Source organism: Pseudocercospora fijiensis, assembly GCF_000340215.1.
Source record: "Pseudocercospora fijiensis CIRAD86 unplaced genomic scaffold MYCFIscaffold_14, whole genome shotgun sequence".
NCBI lineage: Eukaryota > Fungi > Ascomycota > Dothideomycetes > Mycosphaerellales > Mycosphaerellaceae > Pseudocercospora > Pseudocercospora fijiensis.
Genome location: NW_006921545.1, coordinates 137,533 through 160,226, shown reverse-complemented (window position 1 = coordinate 160,226; position 22,694 = coordinate 137,533). Strand labels below are relative to the sequence as shown.

The 22,694-nt window shown below is 44.4% G+C and overlaps 4 protein-coding genes across 4 annotated transcripts; 2 read left to right on the top strand and 2 right to left on the bottom strand.

The window, feature by feature from the left end:
• Positions 1-4,494: 4,494 nt before the first annotated feature.
• MYCFIDRAFT_180141 (uncharacterized protein) lies at positions 4,495-8,241 on the bottom strand (the record flags this gene model as incomplete). Its single annotated transcript, XM_007934082.1, has 7 exons — positions 4,495-4,688; positions 4,733-6,256; positions 6,289-6,538; positions 6,565-7,044; positions 7,074-7,275; positions 7,301-8,037; positions 8,077-8,241. 7 exons carry the CDS (start codon positions 8,239-8,241, stop codon positions 4,495-4,497), a joined length of 3,552 nt encoding a protein of 1,183 aa, XP_007932273.1.
• A 23-nt stretch (positions 8,242-8,264) lies between these two features.
• On the top strand, positions 8,265-8,912 carry MYCFIDRAFT_180140 (uncharacterized protein; the record flags this gene model as incomplete). Its single annotated transcript, XM_007934081.1, has 3 exons — positions 8,265-8,752; positions 8,802-8,874; positions 8,901-8,912. The coding sequence occupies 3 exons, from the start codon at positions 8,265-8,267 to the stop codon at positions 8,910-8,912; spliced, it is 573 nt and encodes a 190-aa protein (XP_007932272.1).
• A 42-nt stretch (positions 8,913-8,954) lies between these two features.
• On the bottom strand, positions 8,955-10,061 carry MYCFIDRAFT_180139 (uncharacterized protein; the record flags this gene model as incomplete). Its single annotated transcript, XM_007934080.1, has 3 exons — positions 8,955-9,023; positions 9,055-9,089; positions 9,125-10,061. The coding sequence occupies 3 exons, from the start codon at positions 10,059-10,061 to the stop codon at positions 8,955-8,957; spliced, it is 1,041 nt and encodes a 346-aa protein (XP_007932271.1).
• Positions 10,062-10,092: 31 nt separating this feature from the next.
• On the top strand, positions 10,093-12,644 carry MYCFIDRAFT_180138 (uncharacterized protein; the record flags this gene model as incomplete). Its single annotated transcript, XM_007934079.1, has 7 exons — positions 10,093-10,144; positions 10,172-10,207; positions 10,256-10,380; positions 10,418-10,493; positions 10,525-12,224; positions 12,256-12,325; positions 12,361-12,644. 7 exons carry the CDS (start codon positions 10,093-10,095, stop codon positions 12,642-12,644), a joined length of 2,343 nt encoding a protein of 780 aa, XP_007932270.1.
• Positions 12,645-22,694: the final 10,050 nt, after the last annotated feature.

Sequence of the window (22,694 nt, the reverse complement as noted above, 5' to 3'; positions counted from 1 at the left end):
GGATATATATAGTATAAGGACGATACTACTCCGGAGGATCTTTATCTAGTATAGCTCGTTACCTACCTCTCGAAAGCCGCTATACTTAAGTATAAACTCTTCGGTCTCCTCGGATATAGTAGTAGAATAGCTAAGCTTAACTATATCGGTATAGAGGAGCTTACGTAGTCTATAGATCTAAGTATCCTCCTTACGAAAGTCGCGCTACTTATTTACTAAGTATATCTTATTAATAACTACTAGACCGATACGTACGCGGACCTTTAGATCTCGAAGGAGCTTATAGAACTCCGGACTCGTACCTATCTCTAGACTTAGTATAATCGAGTAGTATTTGCCCTCGAGTATATACTTAAAGAGATTAGGATTAATACTCCTCGTCTTAGAGGTAATATTAATAGTATTTAGTAGGACGTCTAGCTCCTTTGCGATATTTATAATACTCTTAGCCTACTCCTCGCCGCGACGATTAAGTAGTATAAACTAAAGGGTAATTAGACCTAGGCAAGTAAGAGTTAGTAGTAGTAGTAATACTAATACTAATAGTAATAGTAATAGTAATAGCAATAGTAATAGTACGAGTAATAGCAATAGCAATAGTAATAGTAATAGTAATAGTAATAGTAATAGTAATAGTAATAGTAATAGCAAGAGTAATAGCAAGAGTAATAGTAAGAGTAATAGTAAGAGTAATAGTAAGAGTAAGAGTAAGAGTAATAGCAAGAGTAATAGCAATTGTAATAGCAATAGCAATAGTAATAGTAATAGCAATAGCAATAGTAATAGTAATATACCTATTAGTAGCGTAAAGGCGAGGAATATTAGCGTCTTACCTTCGCCTATTTTAGAGATCTATAGTAGATCGTTACCGCTAAAAATAATAGTATAGACTTAATTAACCTAGATAGGCCTCGGCATAAATCCCTTTCCTAGATAAAGTAGCCTAAGAATCTTACGTAGACCTTCTAAGTAGACGCTACTTTATACTTATACGGCTTATATATAATCTACTATATCGTATATAAGCCGGCGGACCTCTTTAAGGCTTAGTAGATTATCGGCATTAATCTAGCGGTATCTACTCTAAAAGAAGGCTTTCTATTCGGTCTTATTCGCTAGCTACTAGATTTCTAGTAAATAGCTAAAATCTAGACGCTCTTAACTAACCGCGGCGCGATCTAGTAGCTCGGGTAGGAATTATTATTATTAGCTATTAGTATAAGCGCGTTTAGATACGCGCTTCGTATTCCTATCTTTCTTCTTCTGCGTATTAATAGCATCTTACTACTTGTTACTAAGCTTCTTAAGCGGTATACTAGCAGATAGCAAAACCGACTCGAGTCCTAGCGGCGGCGGTAGCGGCGGCGAGCTTATAGAAGCGCGATATAGTTAAAGATAGTATTATATAAAGGGATATTATAACGACGAGTATAGTAAAAGCGCGGTTCTTTAATATTATTGTAGCAAAATAAGTATTCTAAAGTTAGCGTTTAGTAACGAAGCCTAGTATACTAGCGATAGTAAGGCTAACTTTTAAATACGATAGACCTACCTAGAAATAGCTAGTAGACTTACTCCGAGTATTTAGTCTAGCGTAGAGGTCGAGACTAAATTAGATTACTACTAATAACGTATTATTAGTTAGTAGTTAGCAAAGAGGTAGTAGTAATATATACTATATACTATATAGGGGCTAGATTGTAAAGATATGCCCCTAAAATTAAGCGCGCACTATAATTAGCTAATAATTTAGGTCGCAGTTACGTACCTAAACCTTAGGCTATACTTTTACGTTACTTTCTATAGTAAAGGTAGTACTATATATTATTCTCGAGCCCTATACCGTCGCTCCGCTCGACTAGGATAAGTACTATAAGGCTTAAACGATACTATATTAGATAGGACCTTTTTTCGAGGTTTATCGATATCTAGCGTTAAACTAGTATACTATATAGGATTGTTTAACTCTAATACGGTAGGTTATATAAGGGTTAAACGATTTAGTCTTAGGCGCTTTAGTATAGGCTTAGTATAGACCGCTAACTAAATAGATTTTAGTATACTTAGCGGAAGATAAGATAAGAACGATCGAGAATAGAAACAACTATATATAGAATAGTATAGAAGGTAAAAGGTAGAAGGTAAAAGGTAGAAGGCAAAAGATAGAAGGTAGGAGATATATATAAGCTTAAAAAGCGGGACGCCTAGATAGAGGTAGTAGTATACCCTATAAGCCTATTATCGGGTTAGAATAAAGGCGCTTAAGACGTTTAACTCTAGTCTCTTAAAGACGCAAGAAAGGAACTTTTATACTTCTTATACTTTAGATCGTATAGAGTACTTCCTATAGGCCTATTATCCGATCTAGGCTAAGATACTAGAGACTTTTAACTCCGGTATTCTTAAAAATATAACGAAGGAACTTTTATATTTCTTATACTTTAGAAAGTATAAGCTACTCGCTATCTATAAGCCTACTATCGGATAAGTACTATTACTATACTAAGGCACTAGAGAATCTTATCTCTAGAGGTCGAGATAAATATATTAAATCTTAGTCGAATAAACTTTTATAGATTACGAAGTATAAAGCACTATATACAAGCCTATTATCTAATTAGGACCTAGGCGCCGGACTATCTCTACTTAGACTAGTAATAAAGAGTATTTATATATATAAAGTATTCCGTAGTAGACTTTTCTAAAACCCTATACTAATAATATAAACTCCCGTATAAACTATATAATACCCTTTATTGCTAGTCTAATTTGTTTCTATCGGGATTAAGTAAGTATATATAGATAAAGTGCCCTAAATTTTTTTCGAAGAAAAAATCCGTAATACCTAGACCGTAATTCGAAGATCCCCTACCGTAGTAACCTAGATAAATACTTTATATATACTTATTACTATTTTTTATTCCTTAGATAATAGCCCTAGTTAAGGAAAATCGAATGTAATCTAAGAGCCGAATACGCTTAGCTATATAGAAGGCTACTCCGTATCGCAACGATAAGAATACGTACTATTTAGACCGTAATTTAAAATAGTACTACCGGGCAGGCCTAGATAATTATATTATCTAGGACTACTACTATTTATTATATATTAATTTATATTCCTTAACGAGTGCTTTCTTAGGAGAAGAAACTATATATAAATAGCTAAAATACGATAGAAACGGCTTAGATAAGAATGGCGATTCCTATATTCCGCGCCCTAACTAGTAGAAATTTTACCTAGCTCCGTATAGTTTTAATCTAAGCCCGCTACGGATATAGGACGCGGACCGCTATATTCCGTAAAGGTAGATTGTCTATATAATAACAAAACGTATATTAGAATATAAAGGTAGGCATCGCTAATATCCTTATATAGTCTTAAGATAGGGCGCCGGAGACTTAAATAAAGTATCCTTAGAAACGTAGTAAACGAACTTTTATACTTCTACGGCGAGCCTAGCTATAGAGCGCCGCGGTTACTAAGAGCGCCTCCTCTAGAGTTACTACTACTACGGCTATATCCTCTACGGCTACGCTCGCTACTATAAAACTCGCTATATCCTCTACCTCTACCTTTACGGTTACCGGTATCTATATAAAGTACTGCCTATAAGTCTATTATTAGATTAGGATTATAGCTCCGAAGTCTTTTAATCCCGGTATCCCTACTACGTTCTAGACCTTAGAAGCCTACTATTCTATATAAAAACGAAGGCCGTCGATATTCTTAACTACTTACTTAATCTTAAGGTCCTCTAAATTGTAATAATTATACTAACTAGGCTTAGGAGACAAAATAAATTCGGCTATAGTACCTATAAGAACGCGGACGATAGTAATACCTCGTCCCCTAGTCCTAAAAACCTAGGTATAGATCTTAATAATATAGGCTTAGATAGATACTAGCCTAGAATAACGACTACTCCGTCTTAGATAATAATAACGATATCTAATCGCTAGGATCGACCGCTATAGTAGATAACTTAGGATTACGCCTAAGCCTAATATACGAGTATTTTCGAGTAACAGTAGTCGTTAAAAGACGAAGTAGTTACTCGAGAACTTTATAGAGAAGGAGAAGGAGAAGTATAAGTAGTCTAGGGTAATAGCTTACTTATTCTTATACGAGAATCTCCTAGCGTCTTAAAATAAATAAAGCGAGCTATAAAGCTTTTGTTTTTTCTTTCTTTATCTGTCTCGCTAAATAGGTACTTAATTAGGAGTTAAAGTTACGTTAAAGAGAGAAGTTACAGCTCTACCTACCTAGTATAGTTAGATTCTATAGCAAGTCTTAAGTAAGTAACGCTACGAGAATAGAAGAGGAGAGAGATATTATCTATAGAGTTATAGTATAGTTTTATTTCTAATATATATTCAATATATATATTATCTAGCATTTGCTTACGTAAAGGCTCAATTCATATCGCATTTGCTAGAGTTATAGTATCGTTTCGTTTATAATATATATTTAGTACATGATCCGGCATTTGCTTATACAAAGGCCCAATTTGTATCGCTTTCGCAGCTTTTGATGCTCGTGAAGAATGCTGTCTCTTGTGTCGTGACAAAATCGTAAGACGGTGCGCCTGTAATTCGTATAAGTGTTGGTAGAGTAGTGGTGGTTTCGGTTTCCTTCTTCAGTTGTTGTCCTCTGGAGACGATGCTGGCGACTGAGTCTTCGGCATCTCAGTCGACGAAGATGTCAGCAAGGCAGGATCAACATATTGACCGGGATCCGTGTAGGAACCGTCTAAGATGAAATGGCCGGCCCACTCAGGGTCGCTGGGATCCTTGAACCAGTTGGGATCGACTGAAAATGGCATGTCCCACGAACCGGGATCTCCGAAGTCGTCAGGCTTACACCAAATTGAATCGTCCTGTGGCCACTCGACGTTGTGTATCGAGGCTCCTCCAACACCAGTGTCAGGTCCATTGCCTGCCGGCACGCTGGACGCCGCTTCCACCGGATCATTCTCCTTTTGAGCCACTGCGCCTTCAAACATCAGCGAGTCCTGGTCACTGATAAGATCAGGCACTGGCAGCTCGTTCTGGGGCATTGAGGCTCCTCCGACACCAGTGTCAACTCCATTGACTGCCGGCACGCTAGATGCCACTTGAACCGAATCATTCTCCATGCTAGCAACTGCAGCCTCAAACATCTCCCAGTCCTCATCACTGATGAGATCAGCCAGTGGCATCTCCTTGGACATCGAGGCTTCATCAGCGCCATCATTGACTCCATCGCCCACTGGAGCGTCGGAGGCTGCCTTAACCGGATCATTGTTCATGCCAGCAACTGCAGCCTCAAACATCTCCCAGTCCTCATCACTGATGAGATCAGCCAGTGGCATCTCCTTGGACATCGAGGCTTCACCAAAGCCATCATTGACTCCATCACCCACTGGAGCATCGGAGGCTGCCTTAAGCGGGTCATTGTTCATGCCAGCAACTGCAGCCTCAAACCTCTGCCAGTCCTCTTCACTGATGTGGACAGGCAATGGCAACTCGTCCTGGTCCATCGAGGCTCCTCCAGAATCAGTATTGCGTCCCTCGGGGGCCGGCACATCGTGGGCCGGCTCAATCCAATCAATTTCATTGCGAGCCATTGCAGCCTCGAACGCCTGCCAGTCGATATTATTGATTAAATCGGCTAGTGGTAACTCCTCCTGGTCCATCGAGGCTGCTTCAGCACCGAAATTGACTGCGGGCTCGTTGGATGACACTTCAATTGGATCAATTTCCTCGCGAGAAACTGCAACTCCAAACATCTGCCAGTCCCTATCACCGACAGCTGGTTGATCCTCAAGGCCGGAAGGCTGTACTGGAAGAGGAGCAGTGCCAGGTCCGGAGTCAGAGGCGGCGGTCAGGGCTCGAGTTGCTTCCATCACGCGTGGGACCAAGACGTCGCCAATGTGATATTCCATGTCTCGCTTGACTCTCTGAGTCGCCTTCTTGTGAACGCCACAAGCGAGGAGCGTGGCAAGCTTGAGGATCTTCTGCTGAATGTCTTTTACGTCTCCACTTTGCGTAGCGAGATAGATGGCCCAGCAACTGTCCTCGACTTGCTGCCATGCTCTGGCGTTGCCTGTGTTGTGCTTGCTTTGCTTGCGTTGACACACATCATTGGCCTCTGTTGCAGATCCTCGGATCTTGAACTGGGGCTTGAAGATGCAGTTGTTGCCATCGCTGAAGCCGAATGCCTTGGTGTAGATCAGTGCTACCTGGTATCGATGCATGGTGGGCTCTCGGCTAACTGGTGTTGTGATTCTGTCTCAGGATAGCAACTGAAGTAGAGGGATGGAAACGGAGAAGGATTTATAGGCCATGAATGAGTGATGGCCATAGTTCGACTTGAATGCTTTTGGCTACAGTAAGCTTGATCGCTCGCCGACGAGCGACTAGTGTCGACTTTAGACGATATTGGGTGCTGCAGGTCGGTACGTCCGACGCATTCGCATGATGTAGGCATCCGAATAAGTCGTCGCCATAGTTGAAACTTCGACTTGAATGCGATCAGCTGCAGTGAAGCTCGTCGCTGGCCGATCAGTGGTCATGATCGACCTCAATGATACTTCGTGCTGCAGGTCGGTGCTCCGACACGTTCGTATGATGTGGGTATCCGAAGAAGTCCTCAATGAGAAGTCGTGCTTCAGGTTGATACGTTCGGGCATCCGAAGAAGTCCTCACTTCGCATAGTAAGCATGACTTTATCGACAAATGCGAGTGGGATGGGCTGCGCTCTGGGTGAACTCGTGAGTCCTTTGATCCCGCATGCAGGTCCGTAAATTCATTCGTGCCCTGAAAGGCTGGTGTGAACACTGGACTTCTTTGCCTCGGTAGATGTAGAGGCGATTTCAGCAGCAGAATTGATCGCAACGCTGTCTTTCTGCGCGAGGCTCGACTTTTCTCATGTAAAGTAGGCAGGTCGGTGGCAGACTGCGTGCATGAGGTGTTTGGAAGTTCGACCCTGTCTTGGCGGAAATCCTCAGGAATCACCGACGGACCCGTCTCCGAAATTATGTGTTCGCCTACAATCTCCGTCTTCAGTTCTGAGCCTCTCTCGATTGCACTCTCACGGGGAAAGAAAGGGAAAACAAAAATGTAACAAATCGTGATTGATTGGAAGAATTACGTCCTTCTCGCCGAAGTCCGTGACCACGGAGGAAGATCCCAAGAAAAGTCAGAATACGACTTCCTTCGAAGTCCCGTGGAAGACGGTTGAGGATCAGGATCAGGTAGTCGGTCCCCAAAAAGCCTCCCACCAAGCCAATCCTTGACCATTTGCTCCTCCGCCAACCCAAGCTCCCATGCATTGCGGAAATTTTGAAAGCAAGCACTCACAGAGAAATCCGAATCGTAGCAATCTCGGAGAAAGGTCTCGTACATGGTCTTGATCGCCGCAGAGCTCTTTTTTCGCAGGGTGGCATCTTGAGTTTGAGCAAGGCGCTTTTGGTGATGTTGTTGGGCGAGATCCAGCTTGACGGTGGGTCTTGGAAAGCGGCGGCGAAGCTGGTCTGCCCAGTCGTTCGTCCCCTTGGGGATCTTCTGCTTGAGGTCGATGTATGCTGTGATCTGGGCAAGTTGGGGGAAGCTGAAGCTGGAAGAAGCATCTGGGCGGTTGCTGTACTTTTGGTAGGCCTGGTCGATGAGATGAAAGGTCCACATGTGATCGAGGAAGCTTGCTCGTGAGACGTTGTCCATCAGTGGGTCGGGGAACATGTTGGAATGCTCGAACAGGTCTGCGAAGGAGTTGGGCATTTTGTCGAAGATGCAGAGTGGAAAGTGTTGTTGTTGTTTGGCGTGAAGTAGAGACTCTAGCACGAAGAGAGTGTCAACAAAGCTGAAGATGTGTGTAGGTATGAAGATCATGACATGGCGTGGGAAAAGGAAGAGGACGTTGCTTTTGTATGGAAGGCTCCAAGCACGTTGAGACAAGTCGGGGTCAGAAGAGACCAGGTGAGACAAGAAGAAAGAAAGCGCCGACGTCTCACGCCTAGCGACCGATACATCTCCTACCTCAGAAACATGTTCTGCCTACCAGAAAATTGCACCGACCGGGGTTTAGAGTGAAACCGATTTGCGCTCACTCGTGGCAGAGAGAAGTTTTGGCCTGCGCCCATTCAGGTCATCCCCAAAGACAGCCTGAAGACCATGCGGGCGGCGGGTGATGGGTGATGGACGGTGGGCGGCGGCCGATGGGGAGTGAGCGGATAGCTGCGTGCGAGCATGCATGCACATGCAAACGAGCCTTCTCGAAACTCATGAGATATGGCCATGCTCACCTCCAACCTACACTCTCACTTGTCCAATCCATTCAGCTCGTTGCAAGCCCTGTCTGGGCGCTCTCTCCACACCATCAAGACTCCTGCACAATGCGCGCATTTCGCAACATCCTCATCGTGGGTGTCCTCTCCAGCGCCATCTACTGCCTCATCAAGGACAGGCCTCTCGTGCTCTTGGCCATCGTCTTGGTGATCGGAATCGCGGTGGGCGCATGGTGGATGTACATGGTGCAGAAGATCAGTCAGAGATACGATGAGTGGTGCGCGGCCGTGGCCAAAGCGAAATCGAAATCGAACAGCGGCCGAGATGCGACGCTTCTGCGCTTGATGGCTGCTGCTTTTGGCGTGGGCATCGGCGTCTCGGGAATCATCGTTGTGGCTGTGGTGCTGGTGTGGGTTTGGTCATGGTATGCGCTGGCTTGTCTTGGGTGGGTGGGTGTCGTGGCAGCTGTTGGGAGCTGGATTTCGTGAGTTTCCGCCCCCACCTGCAAGTCGCTGACTAACACATCCAAATAGCTACGGAGATGAACTTCTCGACTTTCATGGGCGGCACATTGGAGTCAACCAGAATTTATCACCACACATTGGAGTCAGACAAAATTCATCACCAGTGAGTACGAATCCTAGCATTTGAAATGTTTTCCTATCTTTGTAGCTGACCATCGCATGTCAGATGTGACTGACTATTCTGGTCCAAGGCAGGCATTCGACACGATCATCCTGGTTATCCAAGACTATCTTCCGCTCCCATTTGATCCGAAGCACTCACTTCCGTCCCTCGATGGCGCCTATCTTCCCTGAGGCCTCCACCACGCCTTGAACAACAGCCTCTATCGCACCCTCCAAACCTCTCACAGCTTCCGCAAAGTCCATGTGGCGAGCTTCCTGGATGGCATCGATGATGCGATCGCCCATGGTTCCGAGGATTTTGTAGCTACAGGCCTTCCGGGCGCGGCGATCTAGCTTTCTTTGAGCTCGTTCTGCTGTGCGATATGGATCTTGCTTGAGTGATGCCTCCTGCTCCTGCTCCAGTTTCTTTTGCTTTTGCTTTTCCCTCCCTTCTCTTTTGACTATCGCCAATTCTTCTCTCAAACTTAAGACCTCTCGATCCCGCTTGTCCAGCTTCGTAGCTCCGACTTCCAGCGCCTTCTTCTTGCCATCAAGTGCAGATCGCAACGTTGTGATGGTATGCTTGTCGGCGTTTCGTTTCTCGGTCAACGATGCCAGAGTTCGAGTCTGTTTGATATCTTGCTTGTGGAGGGCTTTATTCCTGGATTCCAGATTCCGGAGTTGGGTTTTGAGCGACTCGTTCTCTATGTACAGCTCATTGAGTTGGGCAAATAAATGTTCGGCGTCGTTCTGACCTGTTCCTGGGCCTGCGTGCGCGTTCTTTCCAGGGCTGTTCTCGCAAGATGACCTAGAAGAACACCTCCCAAATCTATCTGATGATGACGATGTTCCTGAAGAGGAGGACGAAGACGACCAGTCCTTCTCATAATCTTTCTCATACCGATAGATGGCGTCCTCGATGTAAGCGGGAAGACCCATGCGATGTACGACGCCGGTGATGTGGTGTGCAGGGCCATTGTCCTTGAGCAGTTTCCAGAACTCGGTCATGCTGGCTTGCAAGTTTTGATGATTGGTTTTGCGACCATATTCGGCATATAGGGATGCGAGAGTCTCGGGCTCGATGTGATGGGCTGAAGGGATCTGCGCTGCTTGGAGCCGGCCGAGAATGAATGGAAGTTGTGATGGATCGGCCAAGGGAGAGGCCATTCTCGTACGGAGGTCGTAAGGTGCCAATGTGATGGTCTCGATGCCGCTTGGTCAAGTTGTGATGGAGGTTGCTTGGTGGAGAAGTGGTTGGGATAGAAGGACAGTGTGAGGCGAAATGATGCGTAGCGGCGAAAGGGAGATTCATGGTGAGAGGGAATTCATACTTATGTAGGCACACAATGCAATCGCGAAAGCTCATCAATTGGCGACCCAAGTTCGTCGAGAGACGATGGGCGGTACAAGCTCATCGGTGGACGATGTGCGATACAAGTCCATGGGTGGGCGATGGGCGACAAGAGTTGATCGATGGGCGATGAAAGTTGCATGATATATTCGTTGTCCGTCCACAGACAAAGCGTTGCTGCCGACAATCATCTTACTATCTTGGCAAGGCCCATACACACCACGTCTGCGTACTGGAGACTGATCTTTGTGGTTGGCAGGCCGGTTGTTGTTGTATGAGTGAAGATGAACAAGGCAAAGGCGCAGGCTCGGAGGAGACGCGAGGAGTCAGCGTCGGAGTCGGAGTTCGGGTTCGGATCTTCAATCCGAGAACCAGGACTATCCACATCTCCCTCCCCTTCCCGCCGGTCTTCCTGCTCGCCGCCAGCAACGCTCGATCTCGATGCCTTTACCGACCTGACCATTTCGAGGCGTCCGTGGCTCTGGGGGCCGGATGAGAATGTACCTAAGCACCCTCCATACGCTGCCGACACCTACGCTGCCGACCATGACTATGTGCGTCCGCTCACACCTCCAACCACACCAACCGCACGGGCTGAGAATGAGGATGAGGAGGACGAGGGCACTACCATGTCTGCGCGACTCTCTGCTATGAAGGAGATGGCTACAAAGATCGAGCATCATGATGTTGCGCGCAAGTCCAAGCATAACGCGAACGCCCTTGCCACTTCCGCCGAGACCATGCAAGGCACTGCTTCACGGGCGAAAGCGCAAACGTTCAAGACAAAGGAGAAGCTGGTTCCGGTGCAGGCGCCGGCGAGGAAGGCGAGGACTATCATAATCGACAATGCCGGCATCGTGCCCGAGCCTGAGCACAATGCGAAAGCTCCAACTACATCCAACAGCATGAAACGTGCGCCCATGCCAAGAACCCGCGCCGAAGAAGCCGCGAACAGCACTCCAGCGATCCTGGTCTGGATAGTCTTCATCCTCTCAATGTACGTTTGGGGTGCTTCGCCGTTCGCTTGCCTTTCAGCAGTCCAGCTTCCGCACGTTTGGCGCCCTGTCGAAACTCCTCTGTCGCTGCTGAAGACATGTGCTTCGATGCGCGTGTCATCATCGTATGAGTACTTTGCGCGCGAGTCACCCGGCTTCTATCACCCTCCGACCAGCATAGCGAACCTGTCATATGCCCAACGCATCCACGACGCTCTCCCCGTAGCTGACGAGGCCTCTTCAACATTGCTTATGGGCTTCATAACCAATACGGTCGCTGTAGAGAGACTTCTCACCAACGCACCTTTCATGAACTTTGCCGATTCCTGGAGGCTCTCGGAAGAGTACAAGAAGCAGCTTGGGGCCTTGACGCAGGATGTAGGCGCCGCAATCTCTGCTGTACTGGACAGCACCTCCGACATGAGCTGGCTTCCAGATTCTGTCGCCGATCTCGTCGCTGCTGCAATCGGCAAGCTCTCGTCCTCTATTCTGGGAATGTCGCCAGACCAGCAAAAAAGCTTCGCTATTGCTCGGATTCTTTCCGCCATCAAGACCATGTATCCAATTGAGCAAAACCTCATCGAACGCTTTCACTGGAATTTGGAGAACACTGGCCGCGATGCGGAGCATGCACTTTTCCTCGCACGCTGGTACTCGCAATGGTCACTCAACCAACTGTCAGCCTGGAAGATCATCCAAATCCAGTCTCAGCACTTCGCAAACGTCGAGCTGGCGGAGGACCTGTCCCACGAGATCGAATCGTACATAGCAAGCCTTGACCAATGGCTCGCATTTGTGAAGCCATATGCGGGCGTGGCATACTCCGACGACTGGATCACATTCGAACAGCCATCCGCAGGCTCAGAGGGCACCGCCGCGATCCTTGGCTTTGCAGAGCAGGTGCTGCCCAGCGATGGCTGGAAGGTGGAAGGTGATGTACTTGACGATCGCGGCAAGCTCGAAGACAAATGCTGGGAAAGTTTGGTAGAATTGGGTGATGTTTTGAGAATGATAGAAGAAGATGGGATTCTCTGAAAAGTTGACGATGGTGGAAATGCTGTGCATGGGATCGCTTGCCTCGGCCTGTGAGCAGCTCATCAATCAAAGTACTGCCTATTAGACAGCATGGCCGGCCTTCCTCCTTCCTTGTCCGCCTTCGAGACTTCGGCCTGCTGGTCTAACATCAACAAAGTCTTGACGACTTCGCCTTCCAAGTTTTCCGTTCTACTTCTGGTGCTGGGACGAACTGTCTCCGTGGTTTCGCATGAGATACGGTCGAAGGAAAGAAGAGGTCGACGTCAGTTGCCCGCTTGTCGTATTTGGACTGGCCATGTGTGGACTGGTCGTGTTTGGACGGGTCACGTTGCGTGCTTTTCTGCGACTGCCACCCAATCTACTTTCTGATCGAAGTAGATATGGACCTGACGATTGTTTGAATGGCGCACCTTTCCTTTCTCTCAAGCAGGCTCACTGCCTCAATCAATATCGGCTACCCTCAGCGGGATCTTTTCAGACGCACTAGACAGTCCTCTCATTCCGTTCATCACTTTGGCACGCTGATCCGTTTGCTGCGTTCACATCATTCGACAATCCCCCAGGCCACACGAGTATCCCGCCTGTGCGGGCCAACTCGTGTCAGATGAGGCATGCTTGTCGACATGAGCTGCATCAGCAGCGCCTTTCAGCTCCGCGGACTTCCTATCCCATCTCGTGCGGCGCGAACCTTCATATCGTCTCGCTGTGAGCCGGACGACATTCCCAGGCTGACTGAAACCGAAACGGACCTAGAGGGCGAAGCTCTTTTCGACGTACGCCTGGCAAACCGCAGATCTGGAGACACGAAGAATATTCATTCCCTTTGATCAAGGACGATGATGCTATTATTGTTAAATGGCGCTCACATCTGGAGAGACAAAGAATATTCATCACCTTTGATGAAGGAAGGCAACACGATTGTTGAACGGCACTCTCCACCATGCCGAGTGCTGTCAGAACTGGTGGTTTCTTTCGAGACTCGGAACGAGATGTTTCGTCGTCCTCACGCTTATAATGAACGAGATCTTGCTGGCCAACGATTGGCCTCCTACGCCGCTGTAGGATGCACACTTCCTATTGGACCCAAAGGCCGTCCCGAAAAGTGCATAGAGCTTCTTGCTTTGGGTTCTGACAGTCTGCTTGCGCGAGTATACTTGAACACCAAATGCACGAGAGCATCGACAGCGCATTATGCCCAGGCGTCTTCATTGCTTCCGCTCCCTTGGCGCCATCCACGTCTAGCGATTTGAATAGCAAAGATGCCGTTGGAAGTCGTCTGGCGTAAGCTGCTTTTGCTTTCGGCGACGATGCGGGCACTTGAGCTCTCCATTGGTAGAGCGCAAGTGATTCAAATCGACTTGAAGCGAAGATTGGTGGGCCGGCCGGTAGATGGATTCATCAATTCCTTGTTCATGATCAGTATGCGAAGACCGTTTTGAGGATCTGCGACGGTGCCTTTCTGATCGTCCTCGCCGCAGAAGCCGGCTTCTGGCTCTTCGCATTGGCAAGAACGCACCGTGTCTACGATCTCGATGGCAGGCGTGGCAGGCATCGCAACAGGGGAAGCATACCAGCCGGCGGTCATGGAGAGTGATATGTGACCTTCATTCTCAACAGTGGTTCACGAAGAAACGAGGTCGTCGATTCTCGAATGCAGCGACTGCGAAGTTGGTGAAAGTGGTGGTTTCTTGACCTCGATATAAGCAGGCTGCGCTGGCATCGAACTGGCGCTTTCAAATGGCAGTACGGGTCTTGCCAAGGTCGCAGTATGCATTCGTTCTTGCAATGTCTTGACTTGGAGCTGCTTTTGGAAGGTTGAAATGAAGATGTCTACCCTAGGCTAATACATGGACCGTTCTTTCGTCAGTCGTTCGAGCAGAGCTTATTGCTCGAATTTGAGCATCGTTGTCTCTTGTGCCAGCCTCGAGCTTTTTCGATACGCGGGACAAACGTGTTCAATCTTGGTGTGCCTGCGGCAGCGAGGATGTTGTCGGTGCGACCCGGAGAATATCACGGAATCCAAGCATGTTCGGCTGTATCTGGTCATGCAAGAAGGCGAGGTACTCGCACACCGCAAAGGCCGTCGCTACCTGACGCTGATCAATATGGATTCCGGCCGGAGAGAGTTGATGACATTTGCTACGAGCAAGTGACCGGACTAATCTGAAGATGAATCGCAACGCTGAAATAGTGGAGCAATCGGCAAGAAGCGCCAATCTAAACGACAAAGGATTCAGCTTGGCAAGATTTGACTCAAGGGTCCACCCACTCTTGATCTGATGCTGCTGCTCATCATACCCGCTACCTCATTATCATCGCCGTCACCCCACAGTCACGATCGCTGTGGCTATACGACAGTCAAGACTGCGAGAAACCTCCACCGCACGGCACTCGTGGGCCAAGTCTTCACCCGAATGAGATGACATCCTCCACCGAGAGCCAAGCAGCGCTCGAACGGCAAATCCGGTCAGACTACAGCGAACGGGCTGCAAGGAACAGTAGGAAGCGGCTGGTCGACGGCACAGCGCAGCTGAGCCTAGTGATGCCATCTCAAGCACTATACCATCAAGAGAGCGCAATGTGGCTGTGGCACTGTCACGATGAGGGTACTGCAGGCTTTCTGCCAGCATGAAGACATCGCAGCACCCCAGCCCGGAGGCCATAGTCGTATGGCAAGCGCAGCTTGTCAGTCGTGTCACGCCTGTAGCGCGTCAGGACCTTCACAAAGGTGTGCGGCAAGACAGATCCCATGGCTCGGCGTGGCATTACATTCTCCGCCACCTCAACTACCGCCGCCATTGCGCCCTGCCCTGCCCTTCCCAAAGACACCACTCCGTGGACACTATCTGTAGCTCTCTGGTCCCCACACTAACACTCTCTGCAAATCTCGTCTTCTCCCATCTTCGACGGCTGTTGCCACTCGACTCGAATTCATTGCCTGCCTTACCAAAGAAACGAGAGCCCAGTTCGCGCTGCAAGTCCGAAAGAGTCCCCGCTCTCCCTTGTGCCGAAGAAGGCCGTAACAAGATCAGCTGGAGTATCGGACCACGCGTTGAAGCCTAATGCAAAGTTCGCCCACTTTCTACTTGCAAAGGGCTAGGTGCAGAACGAGCTCCAAAAACTTCGAAAGACCGACACACTCTCCGCAAGGATGTCTACAAGGAAAACGTTATGGAAAATGTCTAGGGTTCGGATTTTGGAAATGCGTGGTGTTCACTCTCGATAGGCTTTCCTTTATCACATCTAGGCAAAGTCTCTGATACCGATCAGACCTGGTCTTCACAGGGCGCTGTTTGACCTCATTGCTCCACATCAAATCATGCTTAGCTCGTTGCTGCAACGAAACATTGCCCTCGGTTGAGATCTGGCTCTTTCAATCCTCATCGAATGTCGCTCTACCTCTTGACGACGCTCAGGCACCGGGCTTAGACAAGGCTTTTCCTACTCGCAGATTGATGCCTACAAATCCAATACGGCCTCGAAGTTTGGAACTGTGCAAGGCAGATCCTAGAGAGGAGACATCTGGCATCGAATCCGAACATTTCACGACACAGTACGGCTGTAACTCTAGACGTCAATCCCCCATCATCACCAGCGGAAGGCCTTCAACCCTCCTAGGCACCGGACCTTGGATCAGATCGTCGGCCTTACTGGGGACCAGACCTGGAATCAAAAAGTGGTAACCTCGCAAACATGAGGATGCGGCGCAGCGACAGTAGCGTTACTCTTGGGTTGTCGCTATCAGCCGGCATACCGCCATTTAGGCTCACGGCATTTTCGTGCTATACACTCGAGGAAAAAAACTCATAGTGTAACGGCAGCATGGAGTCACATATGCCCGAGTATCTATATGCGAAACGACGGCTCTGTTACGCTATTAATGTATCGCATACGCCGGATCGCGATTTTGCTAATTGTCTCTTCTTTTATTAGGTTATAGAAGCGCACAAGCCGGAATACTAGAGTTAAACTTACTATATATAGTGCTTTCAAGCCTTACAGTCCTATCTAACTACTTGCCGGTTTCCTAAGTAGTAGCTAAGGACTAGAATTCTACTCTTTAACTATTTTTCTCCTAGAAGTCCTAATACTAATAGTCTCTTATCTATTAAGGGATGCCTAGAACCTAGATCGTATAGCTTACTATATTCGTAATCGACTACTCCTTTAGCTAGAGACGGCACGGCTAATATTTATACGATATATACCTCGAGTTTAGTATAGCGACGTTTTTAGCCTTTATAGAGGTATAGCCTAATAATAGTAATACTAATAACTCTAGCGCTCGTATAAAGCTACTATCTCGATACTATAGGTAGCCTAGACTTTACGAATAGGACCTTTGCGAGCACCGTCTAATATTAAAGAACGTATCTTTATATAGAATAATAACGGATTGCGAATAATAACTTTAATAATTACCGTAGCTTTCTTAGCGTCTTTTAATAATACTAGCTATCGACTATAGCTCCCCGCTATATGCCTTTTACGAGGAAAATCTAATAGTTACGTAGGATATAGACTCCTCTACCTTCTAGATATAATACTAGGAGGACTACCGGTTATATCTCTAAATCTAGAAAGTTACCCGGAAATTTAGATTATAATTACGATCTCCCTTCGTAGCTTTAACGCGAGATACTTTATATCGTACCCCGGCGGTAGTACCTATAGTTCTCTTATAGAGATACTCGACGAATAGTATTTCTAGTAAGTATTAAGGCTCTAGAGGTCGGTAATATACTATAAGAGCTTCTTAACCCTATTCCTAGCTAGTATATCCTTCTCTATAAGTTATCTAGTAGTAATCCTAGTAGAAGATAGATATCCTATATAACGGGTTATCGCTTCGTCTATACTCTAGACGTTAGTACTAGTATATTGCTCTAGTAGAATCGAGGCATTACCTTCTTAGAGCGTCTAATTATACCTCCTCTATCGTACTATAGAGATATATAGATTAAAAAAGAGAGAATAGCTTTACTTAATCCTCCTATAGTTTAGGAAGCTAAAATTCGAGGACTACGTTTACGTTATAGCGCCTTTACCTATTTATATTATCGCGGGCGTATCCTCTTATAAGCGCTATACTATCTATACGCTACATCCTTACTATATCTATACTCTCGGGTCCTTACTAATACAATCGAATTTAACTATCCTAGCCTATAGCGCCCTATAAGTTCTCGCCGGAGATTTAGAACCTATATTAGAGAAGAAGACTATATCCTTAATCTATCTACTATTGCCGTAGTACCGCTTATATATTTAATTTATATTCGATACTTTCTAGAAAGGACCGTAACTTTACTAGCCGTAAATACTATTAACTACTACTATACTTGTATCTATACTAGCCCTAGAATCGAAAGAGTAGCTAGGCTATAGTAGTTATAGCTTATAAACTTCTCTACTATAAGTATACTTACTTATCTACCTAATAAACGGTTAGCTACTTAGTCTAACTCTTTTAATATAAAGATAATAAGAAACCGGACCCTGAATCTTCTTAGTTCGATATGTGCTACCTATAAGATACCCTTCCTTTTTAGCTCTAAGAATCGGTAAATAAGTCGTAGCTAGGATATAGATATATATTATTCGTCTTACGCTCTTAAAATATACGTTTATCTAAGAAAGCCCGCTCTCTTAAATACGATCCCTTTATAATCCTTACTGTATAGCTCTAAGCCCTTGAATTTGCTAAGAAGTCCTATTATATACGCTATATCTATAGTAGTAGCTTAAAACGGCTTAGTCCTTACCTCGAGCTTACGCTTAATAGTTGAAATTACTACGCGAGTTTGTTTATATAGAGAGCCTACTAAAGCTTTACTTATCTAGGAGAAGGTAGATTTCTAGCTATTAGCTATAGTAGTATAGCTAACAATGTCTAGTAGCAACGTACGTATACGGTACAATGCTATAGTAGCCTAGAGAAAGAAATCTATATAAGGCAACGAAAGATACCCTTCGGTATACTTTAAGCTCGGCGTATATATTATATAGAAGCTAAACTAGATGTCTCTGCCTTTTCCTTTACGTACTTCGTACGTATATTACTATTAGAGAGTAGAACTAATATAGGGAGATAGATACTAGTAGTACGAGCCTATACCTTCTTTATAAGCGCGCCTAGCTATTATTACTCTAAGCAAGCGAGCAAGGTTATAACCTATCCGCCTTTTTACCGAATAACTAATGAAATAACGAGTTATATACGACCCTATACTTATGCTACTAACAAAAACCGCTTCTTAATAAAATAGGCTATAACGAGGGCTAGATTATTAATAATATTACTCTAATCCTAATATTCCCCTTTATTCTAAGAGCGACACTTATAGCGAGTAGGTTATTATATATCTAGCTTTACATCCGTATAAATAGCACTATTGTTACTATAACTAATAAGACTATAATACTCTATAAATATTAATCTTAAGCCTCCTCCTTCTTATAATTCTACCTTCCGAATCTTAATAAAATAGGCTACGACTAGATCGATATTCTCGATAATATTACTCTAATTCTTATATCGCCCTCTTAATTAAGGGAAATAGTTATAGCTAGAGTCTCTTTACCTATACTCGCTCGACTGCCGCTCCTATTTATATTCGAAGACTACAGAAATTAAATTTCTAAATTATTATATTCCGTAGCTTTAGCTAAATTACTATTAAGGTTAATAGTATAAAGGGACTTCTACGATTTGTGTAATATTATAGTTAGTAAAGTAGTCGGCGAGTAGAAGCGGAAGGAGGAAAAGATATAAAATACTATAGCGTAGGTAGGAACTATAGTTAGGGCGAATAGTAGTTAAGCTAGAACGTTATAGCTAGTCTATATAGCTAGCTACCTATACTTCTCGTCTCTTAGATATATCTACGCGGACATTTAGCTTAACTAAAGATTATAGAGGCAAGGATTCTTCGGGAAGTAGCGGTACTAAAGATAGCCTAGTTAGAAGGCCCGGAAGATAACAAACGTCGATAATACGTACCTTTAGCTTATATAGCAAAACTACAATTACTAACAGGGCCGTATTATAAGCAAATTAAGCACTACGATAACAAACCTTTCGTATACTTATTAATAATAGTTTTAGCGGCGATCCTAGTATATCTGCCTTAAGTATTCGTAACTCGGATCTTTTATAACTAGCTTCTTTAGCAATTATAGTATCTTTACGAGATATAAGAATACTCGAGAATATACGAGACTAGTTAGATTTACAAGTAAGAGAAGGAGAAGGAAGTTAAACGATTATTTACTTACGGCTTAGTAATCTCTTATAATCCTTAGCGCTAGGGTATATAAATAGCTAGTAAGTCCTTTATTTAAATAGTAAGCAATTCTATCGGTTTACTACTTATCTATAATAGTTATATACCCGGAACGTAAGTAAAGAAACGAGAAGGTTTAATAAATTACCCGATTAGGCAATCCGCTTACGTAAGCTTAACCTTTATCCGACGCTACTTTAAAAATTAGAAAAAGCGTTTAATTTGTAATAATAATAATATAACGATTTTTACTTTACTATAAACGCTAGTCTATATACGAAAAGAACCGACTAATACAAACTAAATAAAAATATTATCGATACGACTACTACGAGTCTAGAAATCTAACGACAAAGATATCTACTACCGAGAGGACTATTAGCGTAGTAAAGGGAATTCCGTAACTTAGTACTAAGAACTATACTATCCAGATCGATCGAATTCAAAACCACCTCTTCGGATAAGGCCTTTAGAAGTATAGAAACGGTATACCGGAATCTATAAGCCGAGATACGGCTAAGCTAAGAAAAGCTAAAATAGAAGACGTAAAAGCAGTTACGTTTATTAAGTCTACGGCCGGGGATAAGCGTATATACCTCCTAGGATTACGTACGACTAAGGAGATAACAAAAAAAACAAAGGAAGGAAGCGAGGTATTAATTAGGGAATAGGTTACGACGCTCCTCTTCCGTTTCTACTCTTTTAAAGCCCTTAAAGATATCGATACTACGGCTTTAGCTCTTACGTAAATCTAATCCGAGATTAAGGCCGCGGATAAAGACGAAACCCCCTTAGAGGCCTCTAAGAAGGCAGTCCTTACTTCGTCCTTAGGAGAAGAGTATTCGTCTACTATATTCGCTTTAAAGGCGGCTAGTTTATCTACTCTTTCCTACGAGGAACTAGTTTAACGACTACGGGACGTTAAATATACTATTACGACTTCTAAAAGCGATAAGGTAGTAGCTCGATATACTAAGGATTTAGCGAAAGATAAGGCTAGTAACGGAAAGAAGGGCAATATACCTAATATACCTAATATAGCTAAAGGAAAGACCTATTACTATTACTAAAAGGTCGGGCACTTTAAATATTACTATAGGAAGTATAAATAGGACTAAAAGAACGGAAGAAACTAGGAAGAAATAAGAAGGAATTAAAGATCGCGGCGTAGACGGCTATCGATTCTATAACCTAACTTTCTAATAAAGGGGATTAGATTCTAGACTCCGGATACTCTAGATATATATCTAACGATAAGGACTACGTTACGGACTATAAAGAAGAAACCGGAAAAGTTACTCTAGCGAACGGTAAAATAATAAAGCTTACGGAATCTAGTATAATTCTCGTCTAGTTTAAGGGAATTACGACTACGATTACGGACGTTATATACGTACCCGAGATCGGTTATAACCTACTTTCTATAAGCTAACTCTCGGAACGAGGTATTAAGACTCTATTTAATAAAGAAGAGGCTATACTTCGAAGAGAAAATAAAGAACTAGATAAAGGAGTACGCGTCGGAAGATTCTACGCTCTAAAGGAATCCGGATCTATCGAGACTTCGAGAGTAGCTACTACTACGACTTAAGGTACTACGCTACTTTATTATCGACGCCTAGGATATCTATAAGACGAAAAACAACGTAATATATATAAAGTACTACTAGGGGTCCCGGAGCTTTCGATATTAAATAAGTCTTACGACAATTATATTACTATAAAGTCTAATAGAAGATAAATTCGAGGAGAACCTAAAAAGTTAGACTATTATCTAGAAAGGGTATATATCGATTTTTAGGATCCGAATAAGTATAGTACCTTAGGGGGAATTAGGTATATACTAACGGTTATAGACGACGCTTCGAGACGGCTAGATATCTATCTTACTCGCTATTGAAGTAGCGTATACGAAGCCTTTAAGGCTTAGAAAGACGAGGCTAAACTTAAAACTAGGAAGAAACTAATAGCCGTGAGAATCGATAACGCTCCGGAGCTTTTTAAAGCTCTTAAGGCCTATCTAGGACTACGAATCGAAATAACGACGCCCTATACTCTAGAAAAAAATAGAATAATAGGGAGACAAAACCGTACTATTATAACTAAGATACGGGCGGCTTTAGAAGAATCCGGATTACTTAAACGATTTTAGAGTAAAGCGGCCTATACGATTACCTATCTACAGAATAGGCTATCTATTTAAAGAAGAGATAAAACTCCTAAGGAGCTCTATACCGGAAGAAAGCTTAGCGGAGAATACTTACGGGTATTCGGCTATCTAGCCTATCTGTTTATTCCTAAAGAGAAAAGGAAAGTTAAGCTAGGAAATATAGTATTTCTAGGAATCTTCGTCCGATATACGAAGTCTACGAAATAGTATAGGATCTATAATCCTAAGACGAATACTATTAGGATCTATACTAGCGTTAAATTCGACGAATCGACTAAAGGAAGTAGTCTACTATCCGGAGAAGAGCTACCTACCCTACGGCCTATTATAGATAACGACGACGATATCGATCTCCTAGATAAAGTAAGATCTAAGGAAATAGAGGGAGATTCTAAAGCTAAAGATAATACTCTAAAACTAGAAGACGAAGAAGATAGTTTTAATAATAACGGTAGAATAACTCGAGAACTATTTACTACTCCTACGGCTTTAAATATAGACGAAGAAGGACTAAGAAGGACTACGAGAGTCTCTAAAGTACTAAAGAGACTAAGGGACGAGATAGGGCTAGCGGCTCTAAAAGCCGACTATCGAAGGGCCTTCGAAATACCTATTCCCGAGACCTATACGGAAGCTATTAACGACCCTTACTCCCGAGAAGAGAAAGACGCTATTAAAGAATATATCGAGTCCTTAACGGCTAATAATACCTACGAGGTTCCTAACTACCCTAGGCTAAAAGGCGGAAAAGGGTAAATAAATATTATTATTCTAAAATAGGGGTTTAAAGCAAAGATTCTACCGAATAGACAAATCGATAAGTTTAAAGCGAGATTAGCAGGAAAGGGCTTTACGTAACGCTACGGAATCGACTACTTTAAGACGTTCTCTCTAGTAATACGTCTCGAAAGCCTATACCTTCTCCTAGCTATTGCCGCTAGTAAAGGACTTGCTGTATTCCAA